Source organism: Lipophrys pholis (genome assembly GCF_963383615.2).
Source record: "Lipophrys pholis genome assembly, chromosome: 2".
NCBI classification, from domain to species: domain Eukaryota; kingdom Metazoa; phylum Chordata; class Actinopteri; order Blenniiformes; family Blenniidae; genus Lipophrys; species Lipophrys pholis.
In genome coordinates this window covers 16,645,806-16,672,545 of record NC_137636.1, presented here as the reverse complement: position 1 = coordinate 16,672,545, position 26,740 = coordinate 16,645,806, and the positions used below count along the sequence as shown (strand labels likewise).

General features: G+C 41.2%; 4 protein-coding genes across 5 annotated transcripts in view; 3 read left to right on the top strand and 1 right to left on the bottom strand.

Moving 5' to 3' along the window:
- Positions 1 to 2,075, top strand: part of LOC308106832 (chromodomain Y-like protein 2) — a 30,337-nt gene extending 28,262 nt beyond the window's left edge. Inside the window, exons 4-7 of the mRNA XM_080458813.1 lie at positions 926 to 1,098; positions 1,186 to 1,396; positions 1,530 to 1,673; positions 1,758 to 2,075. Coding sequence (XP_080314939.1) covers positions 926 to 1,098; positions 1,186 to 1,396; positions 1,530 to 1,673; positions 1,758 to 1,916 — 687 coding nt within the window. The 3' untranslated portion in view covers positions 1,917 to 2,075. The remainder of the gene's footprint in view (positions 1 to 925; positions 1,099 to 1,185; positions 1,397 to 1,529; positions 1,674 to 1,757) is intronic.
- A 3,833-nt stretch (positions 2,076 to 5,908) lies between these two features.
- On the bottom strand, positions 5,909 to 9,269 carry cmc2 (C-x(9)-C motif containing 2). Of its 2 annotated transcripts, XM_080491305.1 has the most exons (5): positions 8,987 to 9,233; positions 8,721 to 8,794; positions 8,011 to 8,081; positions 7,858 to 7,929; positions 5,909 to 7,755 (listed from the first exon to the last, which is right to left on the bottom strand). In XM_080491305.1, exons 2-5 carry the CDS (start codon positions 8,755 to 8,757, stop codon positions 7,672 to 7,674), a joined length of 264 nt encoding a protein of 87 aa, XP_080347431.1. In that variant the 5' UTR covers positions 8,758 to 8,794; positions 8,987 to 9,233; the 3' UTR covers positions 5,909 to 7,671. The 2 variants fall into 2 exon arrangements, with proteins under 2 accessions (XP_080347431.1, XP_080347432.1); XM_080491306.1 differs by lacking the exon at positions 8,721 to 8,794 and having other exon boundaries at positions 8,011 to 8,127; positions 8,987 to 9,269.
- A 1,963-nt stretch (positions 9,270 to 11,232) lies between these two features.
- On the top strand, positions 11,233 to 16,078 carry cenpn (centromere protein N). The gene is made up of 10 exons (XM_080458555.1): positions 11,233 to 11,525; positions 12,016 to 12,061; positions 12,922 to 12,981; positions 13,777 to 13,850; positions 13,999 to 14,172; positions 14,261 to 14,362; positions 14,529 to 14,583; positions 14,715 to 14,812; positions 14,903 to 15,026; positions 15,519 to 16,078. The coding sequence occupies exons 1-10, from the start codon at positions 11,355 to 11,357 to the stop codon at positions 15,638 to 15,640; spliced, it is 1,026 nt and encodes a 341-aa protein (XP_080314681.1). The 5' UTR covers positions 11,233 to 11,354; the 3' UTR covers positions 15,641 to 16,078.
- Positions 16,079 to 18,609: 2,531 nt separating this feature from the next.
- atmin (ATM interactor) lies at positions 18,610 to 26,740 on the top strand (the record flags this gene model as incomplete). The annotated part of the gene is made up of 4 exons (XM_080489345.1): positions 18,610 to 18,825; positions 21,993 to 22,118; positions 22,604 to 22,803; positions 22,911 to 26,740. The coding sequence occupies 4 exons, from the start codon at positions 18,610 to 18,612 to the stop codon at positions 24,679 to 24,681; spliced, it is 2,313 nt and encodes a 770-aa protein (XP_080345471.1). The 3' UTR covers positions 24,682 to 26,740.

Below are 26,740 nucleotides of genomic sequence, written 5' to 3'. Positions count from 1 at the left end.
GGATAACTGCAGGTGCTTTTATGCTCGACTACCCACAAAAACAGATGAACATTATACCGAGATGAGGATGCTGCACTCAGACTTTCAAGTAGGATAAAGAAAAAGGATCCCATTACTCCTAAGGCGATGCATTTGTGTCTTTCAGGGCTGATTTTAAGGCTCTTCTGCTGGTGTCTGGGCTCTTAATGACCTCGCTCATCATCACATCAGAGACTCCCCACTTCTTTTCCCGGCCAAATCACTTATGTCCTCCACTGAGTTTATTTTCAATGTGTCTTGTGTCTTGCATGAGCGCACCAGTGAGTCTTCCCTCTGTGCTTATGCTTCCCAACTTTGAAACTTCCTAATATGCAGGTAGAAATGCCAAACATTCTCTAAATTAAAGGTAAAAATGAAGACCTTTCAATGCATTCTTTCTACAGTTTTAGTATTTATGTTAACAGATCTATTCATTTTACTGACTTCACCTCCTACTTTGGTTGAAATGTGTTTGTTGTTTTGTTGTTTTTTTTTGTTTTTGATTGTGAGGGACTGTAGACTTGCCTATATATTTAGAGGAAAACCTGAAAAATAATAGTATCCATCTCTTTCCTACAATGCTGCAGCCAACCTAGAGTTGTTGAGCCAATCCAGGGCTGACATGACTAAGCGGTTTATGGCTCTATGACAAACACACACACACACACACACACACACACACACACACTCACACACACACACACACACACACACACACACACACACACACACACACACACACACACACACACACACACACACACACACACACACACACACACACACAGCAGTGTATATTTAATGAAGCTTTATGAATTAATGAAGTTAATGATTCAGAACCTGTGATTTCACTGTTTCTTTTGCGTCTGTGTCAAGACTAACACTTCCTCCTCCTCTCCCTCTTCAGATCATGAAGGAGGTTTGTCGAGCTCTGGGTAACGCAGCTGCCGACGATAGTAAGTTACTGCTGCTCAGCTCTGTGGGCACTGTCTTCTGCAGTGGCCTGGAGCCGTCCTACTTGATCGGGCGTCTGTCCACTGATCGCAGAAAAGAGAGCAGCCGCATCGCTGATGCTGTTCGGTAAGAACAAATCCTGCTGCCATACCCCGGAACTCTTTTATCAGTCGCCAGTAGTCCTTGACACCGATTGTTCTATGACCCCTTCAGGGACTTTGTGTTGGCATTCATCCACTTCAAGAAACCCATTGTGGTTGCAATAAACGGGCCAGCCCTGGGCTTGGGGGCATCCATCCTGCCGCTGTGTGATGTGGTGTGGGCCAGTGAGAGGGCCTGGTTTCAGACTCCATGTGCAGCGCTTCACCTCACCCCCTCTGGATGCTCCTCTTACACCTTCCCTCAGATACTGGGTGTAGCTCTGGTAGGTCCCAGGGAAAATGCTGTTGTAATCTCTTTTGGATTCTGTGTACAACCTTCTGAGTAGTCTGTGTTTCATGCCAGTCGGTCCTTTGTAATGCACGACAGATTGAAACATTTTTATTTACCTAATGCAGGCCAACGAGATGCTGTTCTGTGGACGAAAACTTACAGCTCAGGAAGCGTGCAGCCGAGGTCTGGTATCACAGGTGTTCTGGCCAACCACGTTCAATCAAGAAGTGATGCTTCGAGTGAAAGAAATGGCGTCATGCAACGCACTGGTAGGACCTGACCTGCGCAGGGTGGCAAAGCTGTCTTTTGAATACAACCAAATAATCTCATTCCTTCTTGTGTCTTTTTAAAAGGTTTTAGAAGAGTCCAAATGCCTGGTGAGGAGCATCCTCATGTCCATCCTGGAAGAAGTGAATGAGAAAGAGTGTCAGATGCTGAAGCAGCTGTGGTGTTCAACCAAAGGACTTGAGGCGCTTTTCAGTTACCTCCACAACAAGACTCACGAGAAGTAATTATCCACACGCAGACAATCCCAGCCTGGCTGTGTGGGTCTGAAGCTACCTATGGAAGGACGATAACAATGCTGTGATCTCAAAGTGCATTATGGGTCTTTGTTTGCATCCGTCGAGTGAGTGGATTCTCTGGATCTCTGTTTACTTACAGCTCTGAGGAAAAAAGAAAAAAAAAAAGAAAAAAAGAATTCTGTCATGATTTTGTAAAGCAGTTTTTCTATCAGATTCCCCTATGTCTACATGTTCATCCTATACGTTGAAAGGGTCTAAGAGCGAAGGGCCAAATGAGCTACGAAGCAGGGAGGTGCAGAGTTGATCTGAACTTGTGTGATGCTGAATCATCAGGGTGTATGAAATCGGTGTATGTCTGAATGCACATGATAAAGTGATGATAATATATAAAAAATATATATTTATTTCTAGTGTGCAGGCGAGTCGCTTTCTGTACATAAGATGCATTTTGCGTGATTTTCTTTTTGTCGCCTATTTTTGTTAGTGTAAACCAAAGTTTGCATGAGGACTCTGACGCTTGCTCCTTAACGTGCACATTCCCTCCTCTCTTTACTGTCTTTATGGACTGAAGGAAACCCTCCACACTGGTGAATCACATTCAGTGATACATTTTTATATGATGTTAAAAGAACATAAAATCTGTCGGGGTGATCGCCAAAAAACGGACACTTATTTAAACATTTTGATTCTTTTTTTTTTTTTTTTTTTACTGGAAAAATGGTTGTTTTCCATATACTTTGTCTTCATTAACAACAATTTTCTCCCATTTACTGGAATGAAACTGTTCGGTTTTGGAAATGTACTTACGATTATATCCTCGTACTGACAGAGTGTTTTTGATTCTTTTCGTTTTTGATTCTTTTAACATGCCATAGAACAGACCAGCAGTCAAAACCTTTTATTTACTCACATATAATCTGATTGACGTCAAGATTTTAATGCCAAAAAAACAAAAGACACATTTGATTTTTGTTTGCATATCAGAAAAAAAGTGAAATGGATATAAGTGTCGCGTGTGTATAGTAGCATTAAATATATAAATTAGGAGATGGCACATACCACAGGGGATAAAAGGAGATTTGTTTCCCATCTTGTACTGTGATGGTTGGTTTATATGAAATTGCTTCCTGTTTTAATACAGGTAGTAGCTGTATGAGATGTGTGGCTGTTATTTGTTATTTTACTTTAAAAAAAAAATTTTTTTTAGATAAAACCAGATAGTCACGTTCATATAACCTTACAGCTAATTCTTAGTTGTGTGTTCATAGGGCTGACTAAATAAACGATGTCCTCAGTGTTGTCGGTGAACAATATTGTGTCATCAGAAAAACTTCTGTGTCACTGGAGTCGACTTTGTTTTTAACCTGCATGTGATAACTCTAGATTTCAAGAAACTTTTATATTGCGATGTGTATCATATTTAGGGATCTATTTTGTTTTACCAAAATGTAAATGTGTGTAGGTCTGTGTAAATTGTTTTGTAAAACGTGTCCTTTCTTTCGCAGTTGTACACATGCAGTACAGAATAATATAATATATATGTAAATGTAAACAGTTTTTTTTTCTTTCTTTCTTTTCCTGTAACTACTTGCATGTAATATACTGTATAAATGTGTTGCCTGTCTTAATACCCTGTACTTCAGGGTATGTTTTGTACCAGCATTGTAAGTATTGTTAGAAATGTTGCTGTTTATTTTTGTATTTATTTGAAGAAGCTGTCTGGGTGTGCAGTGCCATGTGGTTTCCTTTGCTCCTCTAATCGCCCTTTCTAAATTCATCTTTGATGAGCAACTGCGTCAGGAAAGCAGAACATTTCTAAAGAATTTCAAGACCAAAACAGAAACTACTTATTGTCGTACAAAAGTTTACTTTTGAAAGCACCAACGTCAGAGTAGCCTTTTGCTTTAAATCATCAGAGGCATGTTAAATAATTTGAAATACTTGATGTGTTTGTTTTCTTTTAGCTTTATCACTATAAACAGGTTTTGATAAATCAACATATTATTGTTTAAGTTGATCAATTTCAATTTACTACTACTTGTTGAATGATTTTCAGTTGTGGATTTATTTTGTTTGTGGTCATTTGATGCTGGGAATGGATTATTGGTTTGATCATGGGTTTTTCTGACATTAAAGTCATTTATAAGTACTCACGATCACCATATACAGTACACTTGCACCGGAGCCCCTGAGAAGTTCAACTCTGTCCTTTTTGTTCACATCATCAAACTATTTGTTTGGGATTTATGTTTTGTTTTTTTTTTCCCTGTGAAACAACTGCCTGTATTCACTCCATCTGTATTTTTCAGTCAGCCAAAACTAGTTTCTATCCCCAGTTTGTGATTTTGTATAAAGTCCCAGTTAGGTGAAGACTTGTGATGTTGCTTCTGAACAGCATCGCAAATTATTCAGGTCTGCTGAATGTTAATTACACTGATCCTCCAAAACAGGGGGTTTTATGTATTTATTCGTCTATTTATTTTATAATTTTGTCTGCGTGCAACCTAAAGTAGAAGAAGCATTTTGCTATGAGAAACGCTGATTTCTCTTTCGGAGTCCAGATGAAAATCAACATGTGAGCGTGTTTCAACGTGTTGATATCGAAGTGTCTAAACTTGAACACCCTCTTTTCTCAGATATTTATTATAAACGACAAACCTTTGGCCACAACCGGTTTTTCTTTACTTCTCACCACTGTAACTTCTGTGGATTTCAAAGTTCCTTCTTTTTGTTTTTCCCTTCCTGCATCATCTGAAAGCACACCTTAGGGTGCCTTAATAGTTTCGGTATCTGTCAATGATTGATCAATACATCGTGATGGGTCGAGTGATGTGCTTCAAATAAATTATTAAAAAAACAAATCTGCATATTTCTGTTTAGTCAGACCCACTAACTGATATGTTGTGTGTTGTTTTCCTGAGCTGAACTAACATCAAGTGACGCTCAACAATACTTTGAATGAAACTTTGCTTGAGTTCCAGTAAAGACTTGACAAAAGATTCTTTCGCCACACAAAAACCAAAACAAGACTCTGTTGTGGTCTTCGGCACTCTCACCTCACACTGAGTTTGTTTTTGGACTGAAGGAGCGTTCGCTTTGTGAAGTTGAATGTCCTTCCTGCTCCTTCAGTATTTCTTTCATAGTTCAAAAACGTGTATTTTAGGCTGATTGGTGACTACATTTCCTGTGTGTGTGTGTGTGTGTGTGTGTGTGTGTGTGTGTGTGTGTGTGTGTGTGTGTGTGTGTGTGTGTGTGTGTGTGTGTGTGTGTGTGTCTTTAACTGGTTCCCAACTTCTTTCTTGAGAGACACATTTGTACTCTCGCAAATAAGCGACCACCAGCTACAGTACAATTACAAAAAAAAAAAGTTGAAATAACCTCATGAACATTCTATATGTGAAATAGTTTCTGGATTATATTTAGTAATGACGACTTCCTTTTGTTTGGATAATGAACTTGTTGGGGTTTCCACGCCGCTTCTGCCTGCATAGCTTGAAACGTCAAACCCCAAAAGATGCATTCAGCTGGTAATTCTGTCCATTGCTGCGACGAAGCCATAGTCCATGTCCTGATACCCTCCTCTCCTTAATGATGGATTCATCTTCCTCTACAGCCTGACACACCGCCCCTTTTTCTCTCGCTGCTTACTTTGCAAAGCTTACCTTTATATGTTCACGTTCACCACCATTAGTTAGCTTTAGTAGTAGTTTTGTGACAGAAACGAGGTGACTCATCTGTAGTTAAAATATGAAAAGTGATGCTCACAAGCGTTTTGTCGCCCCGTCGGATGGAAATCACTGTCCTATAATAAGCTGGAATCCCCTCCAGTCCCTCTGATTCCCAGCTGGATCAAGCGGCTCAAAACATAACCACACGTGTTCCCGGTTGATTTTTCTCACCGTTTCTCAAATCACTTGAAAGAATGGCGCTTTGTTCTCACACACACACACAAAAAAAAACTGAAGCAAGACAGGATTCTTAAGTGAACAAATAGTTTCACTTTATTTGAAAAGAATGAAATCAAATCAAAATGATCCGCTAACGTCTGATGGAGCACACTGCTGATAGAAAAATGGATGAGAACTCCAAACAGCTCCCTTTTAATCCTGGTGAGGTAAAGGCAGTTGTGTCTTTGTGGTTGACTTAAATGTTAACTGCAGGTTTAAGTTTGGGCAAATCTAAAAAGAGCTTCTCTGAGTTTAAAAAGGTCATCAAGAGACCCAAGTATGATTTCAATAGTTAAGAGTCTGCAGCTCGCTTCAACATTATGTCAGAAATAAACAATTAAAATATCAAATTATCACCGTAATTCAGTTTCAGAAAACAGATTTTAAAGTCCACGAGTGTTTCTCTGAACTCAGATATAAAACTCATCTGAGTTCAGAGAACTCAGCACATGTGTAATCACCATACAGTTATCCTCTTTAGAAGATATGCACCGAAACTACTTGTATTTTTCCTTTGCGTCACTACAGTGGGCATTGATGGTAAGCCTCTGAAAGCGTGACGTGCTGAAGAAACAACTCATTTTTTTGACACACGACACATCCTCAGACAAAAAAGCCTCAAAACGATCCACCAGTGATTCAATCTGCTGCAACTTTAACCCCAAACAGGTGATAATTGACCTACAAATATTTTCTCACAGACCACTAGAGCCACAACTCATGGCTCCAAGAACGTAGACAAGGCACAATATTACACTTTTGCATGTCTTTAAATGCCAGTGCATGTCTACAGTTGGAAATAAAGTGGATCATTTCATCTGAGAACGGGAAGCATGTCTGATCGGGTCTAAAATTTGCATCCTGAAATACGTCCGAGTGATTTCATTCAGCTTCAACATTGGTGAGTTCAATGAGGAAAGGACAGTCTGGGTTTCACATCTGCTTCAGGGATTCAGGGAGAAGGTGGGGAGAGACTCAGGGTTTTGGCCGGCCGGCAGGTTATAAGCTCAGTTAATATCACCGACTCCGAGCTGAACTGACACAAACTTTATGAATGGAGAACTCTGATTTTCCCTTAACTTGAAATTAAAATGTTCTCATTCAATCCACTTTTTGAAATCCACATTCATACTCAAAGATCAAGACACTTAGTAACTCGAAGCTACTCTTTAAACATGTTAAAACTTCTGTCAGTTTCACAAACCTGCGTATGGGAGCATGTAAGCAACCTGCTGAGCTGGCGTGTCAGAGCAGCAGGTCACAGCAGATACACATTGTATCCCCAACAATGGGTTTCTCAGTTATTTCTACACCCATGACATACCAACTAAATAGATTCAAGCATTCTTCATTGTGACAACGATGGCTTCTGGTTAAAAAAAACAACCATAAAACTGATTTTTAGACGCTGCAGTTTTGAGTTTAATGGCTTGAAATATTCCTGTTTATGTATAATAAATAGAATATATATATGAAAGTTTCACTGAACTGAGTTGTTGGGGGAAAAAAAATCTCTATTTTGGGACACAACTGGATAATATGATGTCATACAAATTACAACCTGGACTCCATCGGCTTCTTCTGGAGCTGCACGAGGAAGAGTCAAAGCAGAAACACAGCTAAATAAAACCGGCCACTCTCAACACACAATACAGCCGAGTTAAGGACCCTCCATGATCTTAACACAATAAGAGAGAAGAAAACCTTTTAAGCAGCGTCATGCTTAGTTCAATGTCCTACTGTCCTCCGTACATTTACGCTGGAGAAGCAGAGGCCACATTAGAATAACTGGTCCTTCACAGGGGCTCCTTAGGTCCTTCTTTCAGCTTCTTTTTCATTTCTTTTGCGTGCTGCTTGCTGCGCTCTCGCTTTTCCAGTCTCTGTTGAATAAAAAAGAAAAGTAAATGAAAAAAAACCTGTTAATTAATCAGAGCAGTTTTTATATCTTTTTTCACACAAGGCAAAAAGCCTAACAGACTCACCTCCTTCTTAAGGCAGCTGCGCATCGCCCGGTCCACGTCATTACACGTCCCGAAGAACTTCAGGACATTGTGCTGGAGGCAACAGAGGTTTCATCTTGATAATATGTTTACAGGGCGCGTAAAGTATACGTGGTGGACGTGAGCGTGACGTACCTCCTGGTGACACTGCCTTAAAAGGGTTATTAGCTCGTTACATTCATCCGTGTGCAGGTGAGGCGACAGGTCCGGGTGCATTCTGAGTTAAGGTCTTAATGAAACACTGCAGCAGGACTGAAAAGCCACAAGACAAAGGTGCCACTGAGAATACACACTCGCACACAATCGGCCTACAGATCGTAGTCAAGCCCAAATGGCAGGATCACAGCTTCCACTGTGGCGTGGAAATGTGACGCGACGGGAAGTCCTCCAATCAGGTCAGCTCAACCCCCCAAAGTATCTGAAATCTTTTGAAGTACTAACTACATCATGACCACAGACCTTTTAGAGGACTAAAAAAAACAACAATAGAACAAAAATTAATCCAAACTTCCTCCTATTTGAGGAAAGATCCTGAAGTCGAAAAGTAACTGAAGAGACACACCCGACCTTATAACAATGTTGATGGGGGACAGAAGTCCTTGTGCCATCTTCACAAATAAAAAGAACGACCAGAGTCAACAAATGCAAGATGGGAATTTGTTCATCATCATCATCATCATCATCATCACCAGAGTGGATAATCTGCCTGCCTCCCTCCTCTGCCCCGCCACTCTGACGCCACCATGACTGCCATCACTGGCAGCTTGCCTTTACATTACTTTTGAGCAAATTATGGAGAAGTTCATGCTAAACCACCTTCCAAGGACACGCCTTCTAAAGGATACTACTGCCTCCCCATCCCTCTCCCTCCTGAGCTGTCATTGTGCTGCTGGGGTTTGTGTTTCCAGGCCACACTTACCTGCAGACACAGAGACAGCAGGGACACAATCAGCACCATGGAAAACAACAGCATCACACCATTGTTAAGCTACTGGAAACACCTACAGTTGACCCTGGCTCATGCTCCACGGTCATTGCAACAGTTTGGTTATTATCTAACAGTTTACGACTACTTAGTAACACCGTGGCGTGCGGGCTGAGAGTAACTTACCGGAAGAAAATCGGTGTCATGTGAGAAGTTTCCCTCAGTGTAGTGTCACTGTAGCTAACTGAGGCCTCAGCTAATATGAACGATAACTTCTCAACCACCGGACAACTAGCGATTTTTACCCTTTATCTCGACTGTATAGTAACAGAACAATTTATGATGCTACCTTAGAGGTCTGAAGTGAATCTACTGCCCCTGTATTAACACCAGTCATTGCTACAAAGACAACAAGCTCCTGGAGGACATGCTGCCTGCGAGAACTACTACAAGCTTTCGTAATTGTGTCAGCGGCGCTTTGAGTGACAGCAGTCACAGCCAATCAGCGCCCGCCTTCTTCGAGAAAGTAACCAATAGTGTTCACGTATTTTATGAACGGTGGGACTTGTGATGACGCGAGTAGCAGGAAATACAAGAATATTCCCCCAGTATCATTTCCGGTTTTGTGCATTTTTAACTCGTGTGTATGTTTACATTATACTGTTTGGCATAAGTTTAATTCCATACATTTATTGCTATTAAAAAATTGAAATAGAAATAGAAATAGAAATAGAAATAGAAATAGAAATAGAAAACTTTTATTATCATTCTACAATGTACTGGAAATTGAAGCGCTGCTCCTCTCACTGCAAATGAATAAAAATAAGAACAATAAGACTTTTAAAATAGTGCAATTTAACAAAAAATAGTGACATATGGTAATAGGTTCACAGATGTTTCACAGTAGATTTTATATTTGTTTGTATTGGTGTGGTTTGTGATGTGCAGAATGTGCATGTGATTCAATGAATGTGTCAATTTAGGGTTGTTAAGGCTCTGGCAAAGAAACTATTTCTGAGTCTATTTTTACTTTGAAACATCTGTAGCACCTGCTGGAGGGCAACAGGTCAAACAGATGGAAACCAGAATTTTGTGTTCTGCTAAGGTATTGGGAGGCTTAAATGTCCTTCAGGGAAGGGAGGAGGCAGCCAACAATCTTCTGTGCTACTCTGATTACTTTCTGTAGCCTCCTATCTGCCTCAGTGCTTCCCTGTACCATACTGTAATACAGTATGTCAGCAGTAGTAGAAGGTCAGCAGCAGTTCAGTGACCAAGTTGTTTTTCCGGACAATTATGATAATGTAGATGATGATTTTTATTATTTGTAGCTTACTTTTAAGCATATATGACATGTCAAAAATCACGGTAAACAATCATTTTGGTATTTTCTTAAAATGCCACACTTTGAAGCACTTAACGAATTGTATTCGGACAAATGTTCTTTAAATATATGTTTTTTGTTGTTATTATTCTTAGTAACGTTAGAATTACAAATAGTCATTATCATTTTGAGAGGTCCTGACAAAGTGTATTCTGGTACAAATGACCGTACATAAATACAAGTGGCATGAGCATACTCAGTAGCGACCCATGACTTTTAAAGTTGTAGTACAACATCATCAGATAAAAAAAAAAATGCATGAGTGCAATGATATTCAAAGCCTGCTCTGTGCATAGTGCTACTGGATTTATATATTTCTTAATAGTCCCTAAAAACAATGCAATCAGACACTCTTATGTGTTTAAAATATATTTTGTTTAAACATTTGAACATGAGGTAAAAAGGACATTTCCAGATAAAAGAGGATGTTTAATTTCTCTTGTTCAGGGGTAATGAACGTGTGGGAGGTTCAGCCCCCACTCTTGGTGCTTACCTCATTACGGCTTTCCAAATGACACCAGCTGTTTAGTCTCACATGCAACAACAGGCATGTCTTGTCATGCTCATTAAAGGCTTTGAATTTGAAATCAGGATTCAAACACACACACACACACACACACACACACACACACACACACACTTTTACCAAAAAATCACTTTTTCAAGAGTGTCCTGGCCAAGTCATACATTTCCATATGCACTCTGTTCTTTTACATTATGCTTATTCATTTGTTTATTTATTTGTGGATTGCTTTCTTAGCTTGTTTTGGGGTTATTTAAGTTTATGACGTGATGATTGGGGGGGGGGGGGGGGGGGGGGGGGTAATTACAAGATGCAAACAGAAATTAAATAAAAATAAAGCGCCAAGACAAACAAACAGAATTGATGAAAATCGATTTCCAGAAAAAAAAGTATAGGATTCGTATAGGACTTATACATTTTTTAATTATACAAAACACTGGACGCAGAACCAGGTAATGTGGTGAGGCGGCTGCAATGCCACTCCGATCCAGCAAGCGGCGGTCTTCCGAGGTGGTGAGCATTACAGGAAGTGTGTGATTGGTGGATTCGTATCTCTGGCGGTTGGTTTGTATCAGTTGTTTCTCTGTAAGTTGAATGAGCAGGTTTCAGGCCGAGTGGAAAACATCACGCCGAAGTTTATCTACGAAACAATGGACAACTTTACCAGGCGTTTACTGCACCGACTCGTCAGACGGATCCCGACTCAGAAGCTGCGAGCCTCGCTGGAGAAGTGGGAGCGTGTGTCTGAGGCCCAGCGGCGATCTCTGGACCCCATCAAGTCCAAATGGGCGTTGACGGAGAGACTGCTCACGATCTGCGAGGTATGCGGCACGTTCTCGGCTGTCACTGTCTTCCCTTCGCGTATGGTTGAGTGGTTGGCAGCGTATTTATAAAACGACTAACTTCATTTTTAACCGGGCGTGTCAAACATGAGGCCCGTGGGCCAAAACCGGCCCGCAAGAGGCTTCAAACTGGCCTGGCAAACCACCAAGCAAATTGTAAACATTTCAAAGAAACCAGACTTTAAAGAAAAATCTTAAAGGTAGCAGACATAACAACACTGAAACCTGAGCTGAGATCAGTCAGGCTGCCTCAATGTCATGCTCCCAAAGGGAGTCTGTAAAAACATGCATAATGCAACAGCTAGAGGAGAAGGTGTTTGTATTATTTATTATTATATTTTATATTACGATTGCCTTCGTGTTGAGATTGTAGTCATTTTCCCAACTAATTGTTTTGTTTTGTGAAAACATAGACTTTATTAAAATGCATAGTCTGAACCACAACAATTTGTGATGTTTTTCTCCTCAGGAAAATGAACTGACGGTTAGACACGTCACAGAGCTGGAAATGTTGCGTAAGTACATCTCAACACTGTTTATATGCTCTTAAAATACAGTATCAACACACAATGTCTAGCATTATGTCCACATTTTAATTCTAAGTTATTACCCAAAAAAATTGGTTTATTTATAATTTACAAAAATCTTATAAATAATGTTTTTCCTGCCAAGTAAATGGCAAATGGATTTCACTTATATAGCGTTTTTCACCGCTTTATTGCATTGCTTGACATTGTTAATCACATTCACCTATTCAAACACGTTCACACACAAATGGAGGCGGCTGACATGCATGGATCTCCATTCACTCTACCAACCGAGCCACATTCATATTTACCTGTCTAATATTTTATTCATTGTTAAATGATATTTTAATATTCTATTCTGTGTGGAGCAATGCTGTAAAGAATTCCCCTCTGTGATCAATAAAGTCTTATCTATACTAAACCAAAGGCAATACACAATATGTGCGTGGAAAATTGTATTATTAATGTGAAATAAATACACTGAAATAACAACATTAATGTTCATATCCCAAAAGGAGTGAGAAGTCGTCTAACTTATTAGCTGTAAGCCCAGCTCCATTAATCAAATTGAATAAAATCTTTCATTGTAATCAATGATCTTTGACACTTCTTACATAAACTATAAATCATATATGAAGTAATAATACTTCCTTTTGAATCACACTGCTTCAGGTCCACATCGACCCAAACTAGTCTTACCCTGCAAATTCAAAAGCATATCAGCTGATCATAACGAAGAATCTGATCCTGTTTTCTTGTTTTTGATTTTTATCATTTAGATTGTAAAATGATCAAAACCTGTTAAATGAAATGACTCAGTGCCACTCGATCTGCTTTCACTGTCTCAGATGTCATTGAAAATCCAAACCAGGGGATGTGGCACGCCTTCCAGCTCCTGGATCCTGAAGGTATGTTCAGCCGAGAATGTTCATTTTGAACCTTTTTAGGGATGAAGTCAGCTCCCTTTAAACAAATCACTTCAGCTTCTCCAGGGATCAGTGTTTTTCATCTTAATATATGGTTTGAATTGGGTTCTTCATCTTTTTAATTGATGTTATATGGTATTGGTTTTTTTTTTTTATTATTGTATTTTTATGTAATTTATAACTCATCCTAAATGCATTTCCTTTCTTTAATCATTGATAATCCATTTTAGTTTTATAGAAAGACTTTGAAGCAACGTGTTTATATAGTTTTGATGGTAACTGCGTACAATTAGTGGATTTAATTCCTCAGTTACTGCTCAGTTCACAGCTGCAGCTTCCTTGTTCCAGTGTCATATTTGACATGTGAAGTGTTGTAATTAATGCTGCAGAGGAACTCCAAGCACTGCCAGATTTGATTTCTAGTGCTTGTCGATTGGGGTGGTGCAGTTAAAAAATAATAATAATTGCAGGATGGAAGCACTGGGTGTCAGACTCATCCACAATACATCCCGGTACAACATTGTGTGTGCAGGAATGCTCACAGAAAACTCTGCTTTTTCCATCAATTTCAAGGATTATTTTCCCAAAACTACGTCACGTATTGTCACTGACCATTTACCCGCATTTAACTTAATTAGTTCATCAAATAGACTCTCACTGGATGTTTCTCCATGTTGTAATTAGGAAATCATTCCATACTTCTGTCGCATTTGTCTGAAATGTAAATTTTATTTGGACCCTTGTTTTGAAGCATGTTTGAATCTCATGTTTTTCCAGATGATGCTCATTCTGTTGATCTGATACAGTTCAAGCAGCAATTCAAATGCCATCTCAGTGAGCTCATACGACATGTAAGCAACATTTCTTCTCTTTTTTTTTTAGATAACTAAGATTTTTATTGTTGTATTACATAAAAAGAAAATACATTTGATCTGCTTTTATGTATTAAACATCCCACACTGAAAGTATTTTTTATTTTTTTTTTACTTTGAAACAAAGGTCTCAATCAAAATGAAGATGCACTCTGACGAAGCCATATGGATTCGAATTGCATGGGGAGACGCCATGACTCGGCCCAACCACCTCAAGCCGACTTATGTTGTTTATTATCTTCAAAGCCCTTACGTGTTTGTGACCAGCTTGACCTCAAAGCTCAAGCCCCTCTTATCCCAGGTGAGGACTGACTTCTGTATTTAATCATTTTATCATGGCAATGCAGGTGCCGGTTTGTTACCCTCTAACAATGTGCGGCTCCGTGCAGGCCTTGGTTCTGTCCACTCGGCATCGCGTTATTAAGGACGCTCACCTCAGCGGGCGGAATCTCACGGCCATCACAGACCTCCTAATGAAGCGATACCAGCAAGTAAGCTCATTAGGATGTGAATGTATTTAAAGATGACTTTTGCTTTGCCTGTTTCTTACATTAAAGAAAATCTAGTGTTTTTGTCATTCAAATGAATTCAGGCAACAAGCTTTAACTTCTAAGTATTCTTTAACTGTTGATTTTTTTTGTCTTTACTCCCTCTCAGGTTTTTCCCACCAAGTATCCAACTCCTATTGCAGAAAAAAATGAAATTGTGTCACGTATGTATTACTTCTTGAAGCTACTCTATGTACAGTATTTCGATGATAAAGATTACACTTGACTTGAATGTGCATTGCTGGCAGAATTCTGCATAGTGGTAGAGTGAATTTGGCTATATTTATGCATATAGAAAGAGAACAAGCCGAGTCTGCAGCAAAGAGACAGCGGATGGCCTGCGAGGCATTTGGTGATGGAGTCTTACCTCAGCTACAGTCTGCAGTTTACAAGGTAAAAGCAATCGCACTCATCATAATTTGTCATAATCGGAGATGCAAAAGGTCACTCTGTTCTGATAGGTTGATTGATGTTTTTTTACAGCTTGAAACAAAATTCCGAGATCACACCAACAAGGTCATGACTGAGCGGGAGGAGCCTTTCAGATGTGTTGTTAAATTTGCCAGTGTGAACCTGTTGGAGTCCCTCAGACACTGTGCATCCTCAGGTACCGAATCCACAAGAGAACGGCTTCTGTCTTAAAAAGGAAACAATATACATGTTAATTTAACATTGCTTCGTTGTGTTTACAATTCTTTAAATGACCACAAGTGGGCACCCTGACACTCTGGAGGGCATACTCTTTTCTTCTATTTTTTTTCTTAACCACTTTACGGGTTATTTATTTTTTTCAGCATTCCGTCATTCGTTTTTACTTTCAACAGTCCTTTAACGACCTGCTGCTTTATTCAGTGTAGATAGACACTTGAGCAGCAGTCATCAAATTGTATATTAGTGTACAATTAGCACATGAATATCTTTTCAGTTCTCAACATGACCTTTTGTTATTGCCAGACAACTTCATATGGATGATGTGGGGGAGTTGTTTAAACATCTAAAATGTTAATTTTGGATTTTGTGTGCTGAACTGAGTCCTTTTCATTAGATCTTGCTTTATTCAATATTTTCTTTACATTGTGCATTTTTGTTATTTTTGCAGGAATTGCCTCCACTCCTGTCACACCCCTTCTTTCATCGGTCCCTTTAAAAGGAAGGAACTATTTTGTGATCACAGACAACGGCCCCGGTCCCTCCTCACAAATGCACCAGACACAGAACTGATGATGGAGCCTCGATTAAGAGGTTTCTCCCCTGGCATTATTTGTTACCGCTGCTAACCTGAATTTGTCTAGCCTTGTATCGTTGATCTACTTCTTTTAACAGTACAGAAAGTTTTGTTTATCTCAAAGTTAAACTTTTTTTAAGTCGTCTTCGGCCTTTTTAAGCATCCAGAGTTGGTCCTTGTGGTAATGTTGACTGTTTGTGAAGCGCAAGATACTTTTATAGATATAATAGAAACATTGGTTTGTGTGTCACTTTCTTTTACACAATGCTGTACCTTGCTGTCATAGCCAGCAGTGAAATACCAGCTCTAAGTGACTTTCCTGACTAACATGAATTTAACTTCTTTTGTCTGGACATTAAAACTTGACTATTTGGTGCAGATTATTCAAGCATGTCATAATAAACACTTCCAAGCCTATCTATTACAAACATCATTGGTTCAGTGGTCCTTTGTGCTCAATGCAGGTACCTTATAAGAGAAAACATGCAACGTTCACACTCTGGATGTGGTGAAAAACTGAAATTCTGCCATCGAGTCAAAGGTCGGCGTCCGTGTTAAGTATGGGCTGCATAACATAATACCACTGTGCAGTGTCACTAATTGATTTTTTTAGGGTATTTGTGCCAACCTAAGAGTCACTGTAGATTTACTACTATTAAAATACAAACGAAATTTCAACCCGCAGGCACAAAAAAGGCTATACTCGCGAAGAAAGAGTAGTTAATGGTATAGAATGAGCAAGGCAACAACAGAATATTCCTGGTTCAGCCCTAGCTGTGTCACAAGCAACATGACTCCATGGGAATTGCCTGAATGAAAACAATCCAAACGCATGTTGCAAAGGCCAGAAATCTGAACACGCGGTAATTGCAGTAGTGATTAGGAGACGTGAGTGCAGTGATGTGATGAGGTATAATATGATAAAATAAAGGTTGGGTTTCAAATAACCGTAAACGAGTCCTGTGACGTATACAGCGGCTGATGATAACAAATGGGTTGCAATTACAGTAAATTGTTTTAGTGCATAAGCAGTTAGTAGCTGTGTACAGAATACCCTTTTGTGCAATTTTGAGTTACCCTGAGTTGATGGACACAACTTCATGACATTTGTCACCTGACATTTAGGCAATTTGCTCTAAAGATCTATGTGTTTTGAACAGAGTAACTCCAGCGTGAGAGGGATACTACACATGCAACGTAATGTGGCAGTAGGGCTTCAACAGTTGGAACAGTTGCCAATTTAATATAGATGTACCTGGTGTGTGTCATATTGTAACGGGCATTATTCCCTCATATAAGCCATTGACAGTATCCCACAATGCATTAAAAATAATCAGACTGAACACATCCGAGCCAGCCTGCACGGATGTCAAAAGGGCCGTGGGATTTTGTCAAACTTTAAGAAAATAAGAGTTATTGATCCATTTCTCAGGAAGCCGCGAATCGCCATGAACGGTTGAAACAGTTCTCTGAAAAAATTAGTTTGATTAAAAGAGTCTTCACTTACTCTCTGACACTGCTTTACAGACAGAAGAAAGCAGGATATTTGATAGGAAAATACACATTTGTGACACAATTTTAATTTTCTATGAGATAGATTCTCAACAAGCCTTCAGAGGCATGATTTAAAAACTGGGTAAAGTTGTTCTCATTTCATAGGGCCTTTATGAAAAGGGATAGACACCGTGCCCTCAAGAATAATGTATTGGCCAATTTAGCTTACTTTGCTCCACTATCTATTACAGGGGTGGCAAACATAGGGGGCGTGGGCCAAAATTGACCTTCAAGAGGCTCTAAGCTGTCCCGCCAAACCATGAAGAAAACACTGGTGTATTTTTTTTTCAAAACAAATTTCTTCATAGTAGCAGACACAACACTGAGACCCAAGATATCAGTGATGCCATGAACGATTGCTATCTCATTGTAAGTAAACTGGCATTCGTCTAAAAGCCATACTGTCAGGGTGAGTTTGTAAAAGTGCACATTGCAACAGCGAGAAAGGGGAGCATTTCACTGTATTTTACACCAAAATGTATCATCACCATTTGGGTCATTTTTAAATTTGAGTAAATTTCAGTAGTAATTTGGTTTTGTGAAAACAATCATTTTCATTACAAATACTCTGTGCAACAGGTTCAAATTCATAAGTTATCGTGGCACTATTTTACCAGTCGGGCCCACTCAAGATGAAATTGGGCTGTATGTGGCCCCTGAAGTAACTGGAGTTTTACGCATCTGAAATGATTTCTGAAATGAAACTTTCAATTGTAGACAAATTATTATTTCTATTTTTTGGACATAAATTACTATTTTGTGGCCACAAAATATTAATTTGTGACTATGAAGTATTAATTTGTGGCCACAAGCTGAAGTTTGATTTCAGATGTCACATTTGAGGCTCCATATGATTTACAGCCTTAACTGTGGTACCGCGAGCTCCCTCTAGAGCTGAGTCATAAAAAATTTTTTTAATTAATTTGTTTTTAAAATATATAAGATTATCACATGGAATTCATATCTAAAAGATGTATTGGATTAATGAATCCATAGCTAATTGCGTAAGCCTCCGCTACTGTATGTTCAGATTAGCCATGATGGTGGAGAGCGTGATGTTTTCTCATTTTGAAAATAGTCTTTCATTTTGATATTTAATGTATGAAAATATACAGTCACAACGAGGAATTTTCAGAATGACTATTTCAACACAAATAGCCTCTACATTGCTGTTTGTTTGCTCGTTTGTTGTTGATTTTGTTTGTAGAGGAAGTTAGGACTCCACACAGGAAGTGACGCACTCAGTTCCCCCGCTTGTCCCTGAGTGAGAGGAAGGTGGAAGCAGCCTGCCAGCCACAGCTGAGGGACTGCGGGACGGAATGTCTCTACACACTGAGACCTACCGCCGCCGCTGCTGCTGCCGCTGCTGGGGCTCTCTGCCAAACACACGATGGACTGTCAACACAGGAACATGGCTGCCTCTGCCACGGCCAAGATGAATAACAGGGAGTACACAACGACGGACGAGGAGCCTCTGTCGCAGTCTCGGGAAATAGTCAAGCCCACCATCACGGAGCTGACCAAAGAAGTGAGGACGAACATCCTCTGCACCGTGGAGGGATGTGGCAAGATTCTCCCCAACACACCTGCGTTGAACATGCATCTCGTCAAGTCGCACAGGATAAAGGTAATTTCTCCCCGAAGCTGAGTAATGGTGAGCTTTACAGCTGTTCGCGAACTGCTGCGCTAACTTGGCTAACTCGTGAGGCGAAACGCCTTCTTTTAAAACTGCAGCTCATCCGTAACTAACAGGGTGGGAGTGATGGTTCACTCGTGACATCAGGATGTCCTCCGTGTTGGTGAAAGGATACTTTGATTTTGTCTGGTTCTAACGTCTGCTTGGTTGTAATGTTTATGATTAACACGGTAGTTTGTACGAGCTACTTATATTGTCATTTAATATTCTGGATCACGGGGGACAGATTAGCACAGTGCTGAAGCATGGACCACAGTCTACCTCTGACCCTGGTTCCTCTGTCCTCACTGGACCACAGTCTTCCTCTGACCCTGGTTCATCTGGTCTCACTGGACCACAGTCTACCTCTGACCCTGGTTCCTCTGTCATCACTGGACCACAGTCTCTGACCCTGGTTCCTCTGTCCTCACTGGACCACAGTCTTCCTCTGACCCTGGTTCCTCTGTCCTCACTGGACCACAGTCTACCTCTGACCCTGGTTCATCTGGTCTCACTGGACCACAGTCTACCTCTGACCCTGGTTCCTCTGTCCTCACTGGACCACAGTCTACCTCTGACCCTGGTTCATCTGGTCTCACTGGACCACAGTCTACCTCTGACCCTGGTTCCTCTGTCCTCACTGGACCACAGTCTCTGACCCTGGTTCCTCTGTCCTCACTGGACCACAGTCTTCCTCTGTCCTCACTGGACCACAGTCTACCTCTGACCCTGGTTCCTCTGGTTCCTCTGTCCTCACTGGACCAGAGTCTTCCTCTGTCCTCACTGGACTGGGTTTATTGGTGGGAGGCAGTGATTCACTGTTTCCCCACCATGAAAGAAGTTCTTTGGTGGGAAAAGCAGCCTTTTGTCCTGCGATAGACTAAGCTCTTTGTCTGGAATAGGTGAACGTGAGAATGTGAATTAGCTCTTCTAAGTACTCCATGTAGCCCAGAGAGGACACAAGAGGCCCAATGAATGGAACTGAATGTTTGCCATATATTTATATGATTTTCTCCACTTTATTGTTTAAACGTGATCAGGATGAGCAACATTTTAGAAATGATCAGCAACTTTAACTGCATTGCTTTCAATATGATAAAGGATATGTAATTACCGGGAACAAAATGTCTTGATTTTTCAGTGTGCAGCCACGTTTCAACCACAGATTGCCTTTAAAGAGTGCTGCTCGCTAACAAGGCTCTCTTTGTAGTCATTTATTTTAGCCCAAAAGCACAGATCAAGGCTGGTATTTTTAAATCCACAGCAATGTGAGACTTGTGTCAGCAGTGCTCATGAAATTGTGGATGACAGGATGACAGAAGTGCCTAAAGGCCACAGTTACTCACTATCGGCTTCTTGTGCATTATTTATGAGGTCAGAAAGCAAGCAAGGGGCATGATGCGGGATACCATACCTGTTTATTTTGTGTCCACTTTCAAACCAATGTAGTTGGTTTTTTTTGCATCAGCGTGCAACAGTATTAATTGCTGATTTGTTGCCTTACTTGATACTTCTCCTTTTGATTTCGTCCCCTCAGCCTTATTCAAACTCCTTTCATAAGGCTAATGTGACTGTTTTGGCTTGGGTTGCAGCGGTCTTTCAATTCACTGCTCTTTGCAGCAAAAAGAAGCTGGAATTAAAGACAATTACTGTAACTTATCACTGTCTTGTATAGATTTCTGGAGTGAAAAGTAACCCGGGCGGTTGAATGCTGAAAGACAGTGGGCTGGCACCGCTGTAACAAAAGACAGTTGATCTGGGCTTTCTTTCTCTTTTGAGCTGCTGCCCACTACTGACTGATGACAAATAATACCTACACATTAGTCATGCTTCAGCCTACAAATCATATGATGTAGCTGAAGTGGACTGCAAAAGCATTCCAAAATTGTCATTTGATGATAAACCTCTTGTGATGAAGCAAATGCTTTTTGTCTGCTTCGGCTGTTCTCCCTCTGGGTTTCCAGCTGATAGAGGTGACCTTGACCAAGGCCTCAGTATAAATGCCCTGTCATGGACTTGTCTATTATGAACGGCGGCATTCGTTTTTTCAGTATCGTTCCAAATGTGCTTTGATGTATTGCAAAGGTCGGAGCTTTGACATTTCAGGAGATTGAGTGGAGTGAAAAATACACTGTTCGATGTTCCCACATGCACTCGAGTGCAATAATGTGTTCTGCAGCTTTGTAAAGCTGAGCCTGCTGTACCTGCAGGTGGTTTGTTGGTTAACCAAGTTTTGCTGAACCAAAAAGATCTACGATTTTTACTATGTTTACAAAAGGCCTGTTTCTCTCAAAGATTGTTCACAAACGTGTCTAAATCTATGTTAGTGAGCACGCCTCCTTCGTTGAGATAATCCATTCGGCTCACAGGTGGCTTATCAAGATGCTGATTGGACAACAGGATTATTGTACAGGTGTGTTTTAGGCTGGCGCCAATAAAAGCACACTCTAAAATGTGCAGTACTACTCTATTGAGGGGGGGTGTCAGTATCTGGTGTGACCACCATTTGCCCCTCACGCGGTGCAACACATCTGTTAGGCATAGAGGTAATCAAGTTGTTGATTGTGGCCTGTGGAATGTTGGGCCACTCCTCTTAAACGTGCCAAGTTGCTGGATATTGGCAGGAACTGCAACACGCTGTCGTATATGCTGATCCAAAGCATCCCAAACATGCTCAATGGGTGACATGTCCTGTGAGTGTGCTGGACATACAGGAACTGGGATGGATATTTGAGGGGAAAAGTATTAGATCTTTGAGTTCAGCTCATGAAAAATGGGAGCAAAAACAAAAGTCTTGTTTATACTTTTGTTCAGTGGCGGTTCAATGATGCCTTTGACAGATGGGTTAATCATGAATAGACATATGGTGGGGTTTTGATATAAGACACACACTTTTCCAAAGGAACTATATTTTAGATTAATGAAACTGTGGCTTGTTTGCTAAAATCTCCAGAGCAGTAACATGATTAGTTTCTGATTCCGGGCAATACTTTTTTGCAAGGCACAGCCAATGCAGCGTTATGAGCAGTCACTGTTATTTCAAGAATTGCTGTGATTTAAAGGTTAAAATTGCAATCTTGTCTTTGTTTTAACCGACTCACTGTTTTTGTCACATGCAGGATGGTATTGTCAATCCCACGGTCAGGAAGGAGATGAAAGGCTTGCAGAAACTCTACTGCTGTCCAATTGAGGGTTGTCCCAGGGGGCCAAACAGACCATTCTCCCAATTTTCGCTGGTTAAACAAGTAAGCATTATCTTCACTCTTTTGTAACAATCATTTTAAAAACATTTCAATCTGTATCATCTTGAGCTAAATGCCATCTTTAACGCCAAAAAGACCTGCTTTATTGTTTGAAATAAAACCAAATATTTACATTTAAACTTGTGTGCTTCATAGTAAAGGATTTAAATCTATATTCTATGAATAATGTTATCAGTTTGATAAGCTATCCTACATTAATGTCTGTATCTTGTACCACAGATTTAATAAGTCATAGGACTGCTCTTTTTTCCAAATAGCAGCATTTCTTCTTGAAGTCCTACATCAACAAACGTGGCACCGACCAACTCGCATGATGAAAACAGCCACTTCCTCATTTCTCTGGAACCTGTTGAAATCTGTTCATGTTGTCCTGCACTTTGAATATTTGAAAACCATGTGAAGAAAAACATAATTATCAAACTATTGTCTGAAATAACTTATTTGCGTTTTAATCTCTTCGACACCAGCACTTTATGAAGATGCATGCAGAAAAGAAACATAAATGCTCCAAGTGCAACAATGGCTACAGCACCGAGTGGGACCTCAAGAGGCACATAGAGGACTGTGGGAAGACCTACCAGTGTACCTGTGGCTGTCCGTACGCCAGCAGAGCAGCGCTGCTCTCGCATATCTACAGGACAGGTCACGAGATTCCTACTGAACACAGGCATGTACACGTGTAGCCCAGATGAGATTTTTAGAGACATGGTGCAATGTTTCAGTTCATAAGGATGGTTTTCATTTTTGTCTTGTTCTTGTTTGGTTTCTTGACAGAAATCCTCCAGTGAAAAAGCGAAAGCTGGAGAAACTCTTAAGTGGTGCTGAAAAGGTTAAGACCAGCGATTCCTCTTTCCAGATTATGTCTACTACTAAGGAATTGTCAGAGACTGCACTCCCCTCTGATTCAGCTGTTCACACCCCGGACGCAGTGAATCAAAGCTCTAACTCTTTAAGGAACCCTCCCAAGTTGTTTCTCCTGAAGCCTAAGATGGCTTTGGTCAGTGTTCCTGTGATGCAGCTGGCCCACCTGCCCGTTCTCCTTCCATCTACAGACAGTGGGACTCTCAGATCTGTCGTCCTCGCAGTAGACAACCAAGGCTCTGTCAGCACCCTGCAGCTTCTGCCACAAGCCATGGGAGCAGTGGTTCCCCAAGTCGATTCTAAAAGTTTGAGTTTCAAGGACAGTATGCCCACGTCCCGCTCCTGCCTGGGGCCCATCAGCACGGGAGTGCAGGTCAGTCTGGACCCTGAGTGCACAGAGGAGTCAGCCAGCAGCGTGGCAGGCCAGCGAGGAAGGAGCACGTCCACCAACATTCAGACAGACAAATCGTACTTGTCAGGAGTGAGTGCTGCTGAGGGAATAGGCCTCTGCTCCATGGCCGAGTCCTCGGTCTCGTCCTGCTCGCAGACAGACATCAGTGTCAGTGCTCAAGTCCTGCTGCCAGTCAGTGTTGAAACTCAGACATTCTCCTCCCGAGCAAAAGCCACATCCTCTATCGGTGCTCAGACAGACTTCCAGAGCCTGAGCCAAATTCCTTGCTCGTCCACTGAACTTCCGTACAAAACCAGGCAGACACAGACGTATGTTGCTATGTCCCAGGCAGAGGAGAAGGCTCAGGACCAAGCAATCATCTGCTCTGATCTATTTGCTGGTGACTCTCTTAGTGTCTCCACCCAGACTGCTCTGGACCTTGAGGACACCCTGAGTGCTGCAGGAAGTGGTTTATATGAAGACTCCAAGTCAGTGGGTGGTATGTGCTATGGGGTGCAGACACATGAGCTCAACACAAACAACATGGCAGACAACCAGACCCAAACAATGACCCTGTTAAATGACCTCGAGAACATTCTGTCTCACAGCATGTCAGGACACCAGGTGCTCACGGAGGCCTCTGCAGGCTGTGGGTCTGGTCTCGTTTCAGTTCAGGAGCAGCACAATGGCATAGACTTTGACTTTGAAGAGTTCCTCAACGCCGGGCATATTCAGACACAGACCGAGGAGAGCGAGCTGGGAGGGCTGGGTGGTGACACGCCGCTGGAGTCTCTGGACATTCAGACGCAGACAGACTTCCTCCTCATGGACGAACTGGACCAAAACGAGGGACCAAGTCGAACACAGGCCAGCGACTTGGAGCTGTTTGACACTCAGACTCAAACCGACCTCAATTTCCTGCTGAACGCTGGAAACCACATGCCCTTGAGCAGCATCTTACGACATTCAAGCTTCTCTATGAGCACAGAATCCTCAGATACAGAAACGCAGACGGACCTGCCTCCATTTACCACCGGCCTCCCTGCTCAGGCTGCTGTCGGTCAGAGTGAGCATGCAAGGCTGCTGAACAGCACAGAGACGCAGACCGTGACCAGTCAAGCAGAAGGCCTGGGACACCTCTTTCTGACCAGCAATGAAACGCAAACGGTCATGGATGACTTCTTGTCTGCAGACCTGGCATGGAACATGGAGTCCCATTTCAGTTCTGTGGAAACCCAGACATGCGAGGAGCTGTGCGCTCTCTTTCACCACCCCGAGAAACCCAATCGCTGAAGGCCTCTGAGTGAAGCTCCGTGAACCATTGCAGTACAGGTTTTCATTATAAGCCTCCTCCAGTGAGGCTGATCTGTATGTGCTGTCCTCTGGCAGACCATAGTCTTAGAAGTCAGAAGTCTGCGAAAACGTTTCTGACCATTCCACTGGGGGAATTGAGTCTAGAGCCTTTCCAGGTGTACATCCTAACAGCTTTGCTGCACTTTATTAGCTCAATGGGCAGGAATTATCATCTCCTGTGACAGTTTACATGTTTATTTGCACTTTAAGTATTATCTGTCTTGTCTGAAAAGCCGGTTTACTTGTATATTTCAGTGCGTTACCACTGTGGCTGGCTTTTGCTGTTTGGTCTTACTCGATCTCTACAGCAGTATGCAGCTGTCATGAAAAGGCTTGCAACATCACTCTGTATGACCTGACCCAAATATGGACACACCAATTTACAATAATTTCCTCAGTCCTGTACAGTATACAATATTGTGCATTCAGTTCACATGTCTGAAATATGCATGAAGCCTTCACATGAACCGCAGCACAGACACATTAGATATCAAATTTGCGCTTGTGTGTCTTATGGTCTCCTCCTTGAAGTTGCATCCAAGTTTTGCAGTCAAGAGAAATCCAGTGAATATCAGCTTTATCTTTCAAAACAATGAATAAGGCATCACTCAAAACTGTGTCGATGTCTCTCTGAAATATACGGTTCCTCATCCAAGTGTGGCACAAGTGACCATAAAATGTATGTTTGTCAGTTGTTGTACACCTTTTCATTGACGGGTGTATCGCGGAGTCCAATGTCACGTGGACACTTTTTCTTTTGTGTCTGGTCCTCTAAAGTGAAGAAGTCCACTGCAGTTTGTGAGCGGACAAAGCTATCATTGTCTTTGACTTATTCATTAGCTGGGTGTAGGTGTATACAGTAGCAGTGCTCTGTGCGTAGTGATCTAGTTGTCAAGCATAGTGGATTAGAGCAAAGATTAGCACAGAGTTATTGTATGTATTCACGGTCTGTTTTTGACTGAAATAAATCCTATTGAATTGAGTTTTAATTCCAATTCCTAATTTGTTACTCTTCTCAAAGTGGCGCAGAGTTATCGTTTTTCCTTAGGCAGTTACCTCATGGGCACCACAAGTACGCCGGGTTCTACTAGGGGAACTCGGAGGTTCGGGCCTTCTTTATTTGTTCATTTTGTTACGTCGGTGCCTTAGCCCAAGTATAAACTTGAGTTGTGTTACGGATAATTTGCTGCTTTAAAGTAATGCTCCTATTTTTTACAGGTATTCAGTGTAAGAAATGACTCGATGCTGAAAAACTGTCAGAATCCTTTCAGTCTTTGCCTTGCATGTTAAGCCATTCTGTGTTGGTGTCTCCATCGTGGTTGCATGAAACATTGGAATGTCCTTCTCGTCCATAATTTCTAATTTCAATGGAAAGACTCATGTCCCGTCACATGAGAATATTGCTATGCAGCATTTAGTTGAAAAGAGTTTCTCTGATTCCATCTCCCTATTTTTATGGACGGGAAGTTAACGCCGTTACACTTTAGACGGTTGCAGTACTGAGGAATGTACAGGACATGTCACTGTGCCCAAGTATAACATGCTCTATTTTTTCTAACCACCTCTGCCTGTGTTAGGATATTTTCCCCTGGGTTAAGGCTTCGGCACAAAAGGTTCAGCATTTCCCGTTTTCATTTGTGATTGTCAATATGAGAGACGGCACAGCTTCTCCTCACAAGTTTATTGTAACGGGGTAATGGCTTGCATTAAACACAACTCTGTGTAGTAGCTCTGTCAGTCTTACGTGTCAGTTACAGTGCTTTATTTCCTCCCTGTAGGGAGTGCATGCTGTCATTTTTTCCAGTACAAACTATTTGTTTTAGCAGAATCTCAGTTTCTGTTGCTTATGTGTGTAGTTGAAGGTTGCCTTGATTATTAATTGTTGAAGCTACACGACAGACGTTGATAATAAACTGCTGGAAAGTGTTGGTTGTCTTTTTTTGGGACTTGCACAACGAAGGGGAAAGGAAAAATGCAGTGTCAAAAATAAAGTGCTGAA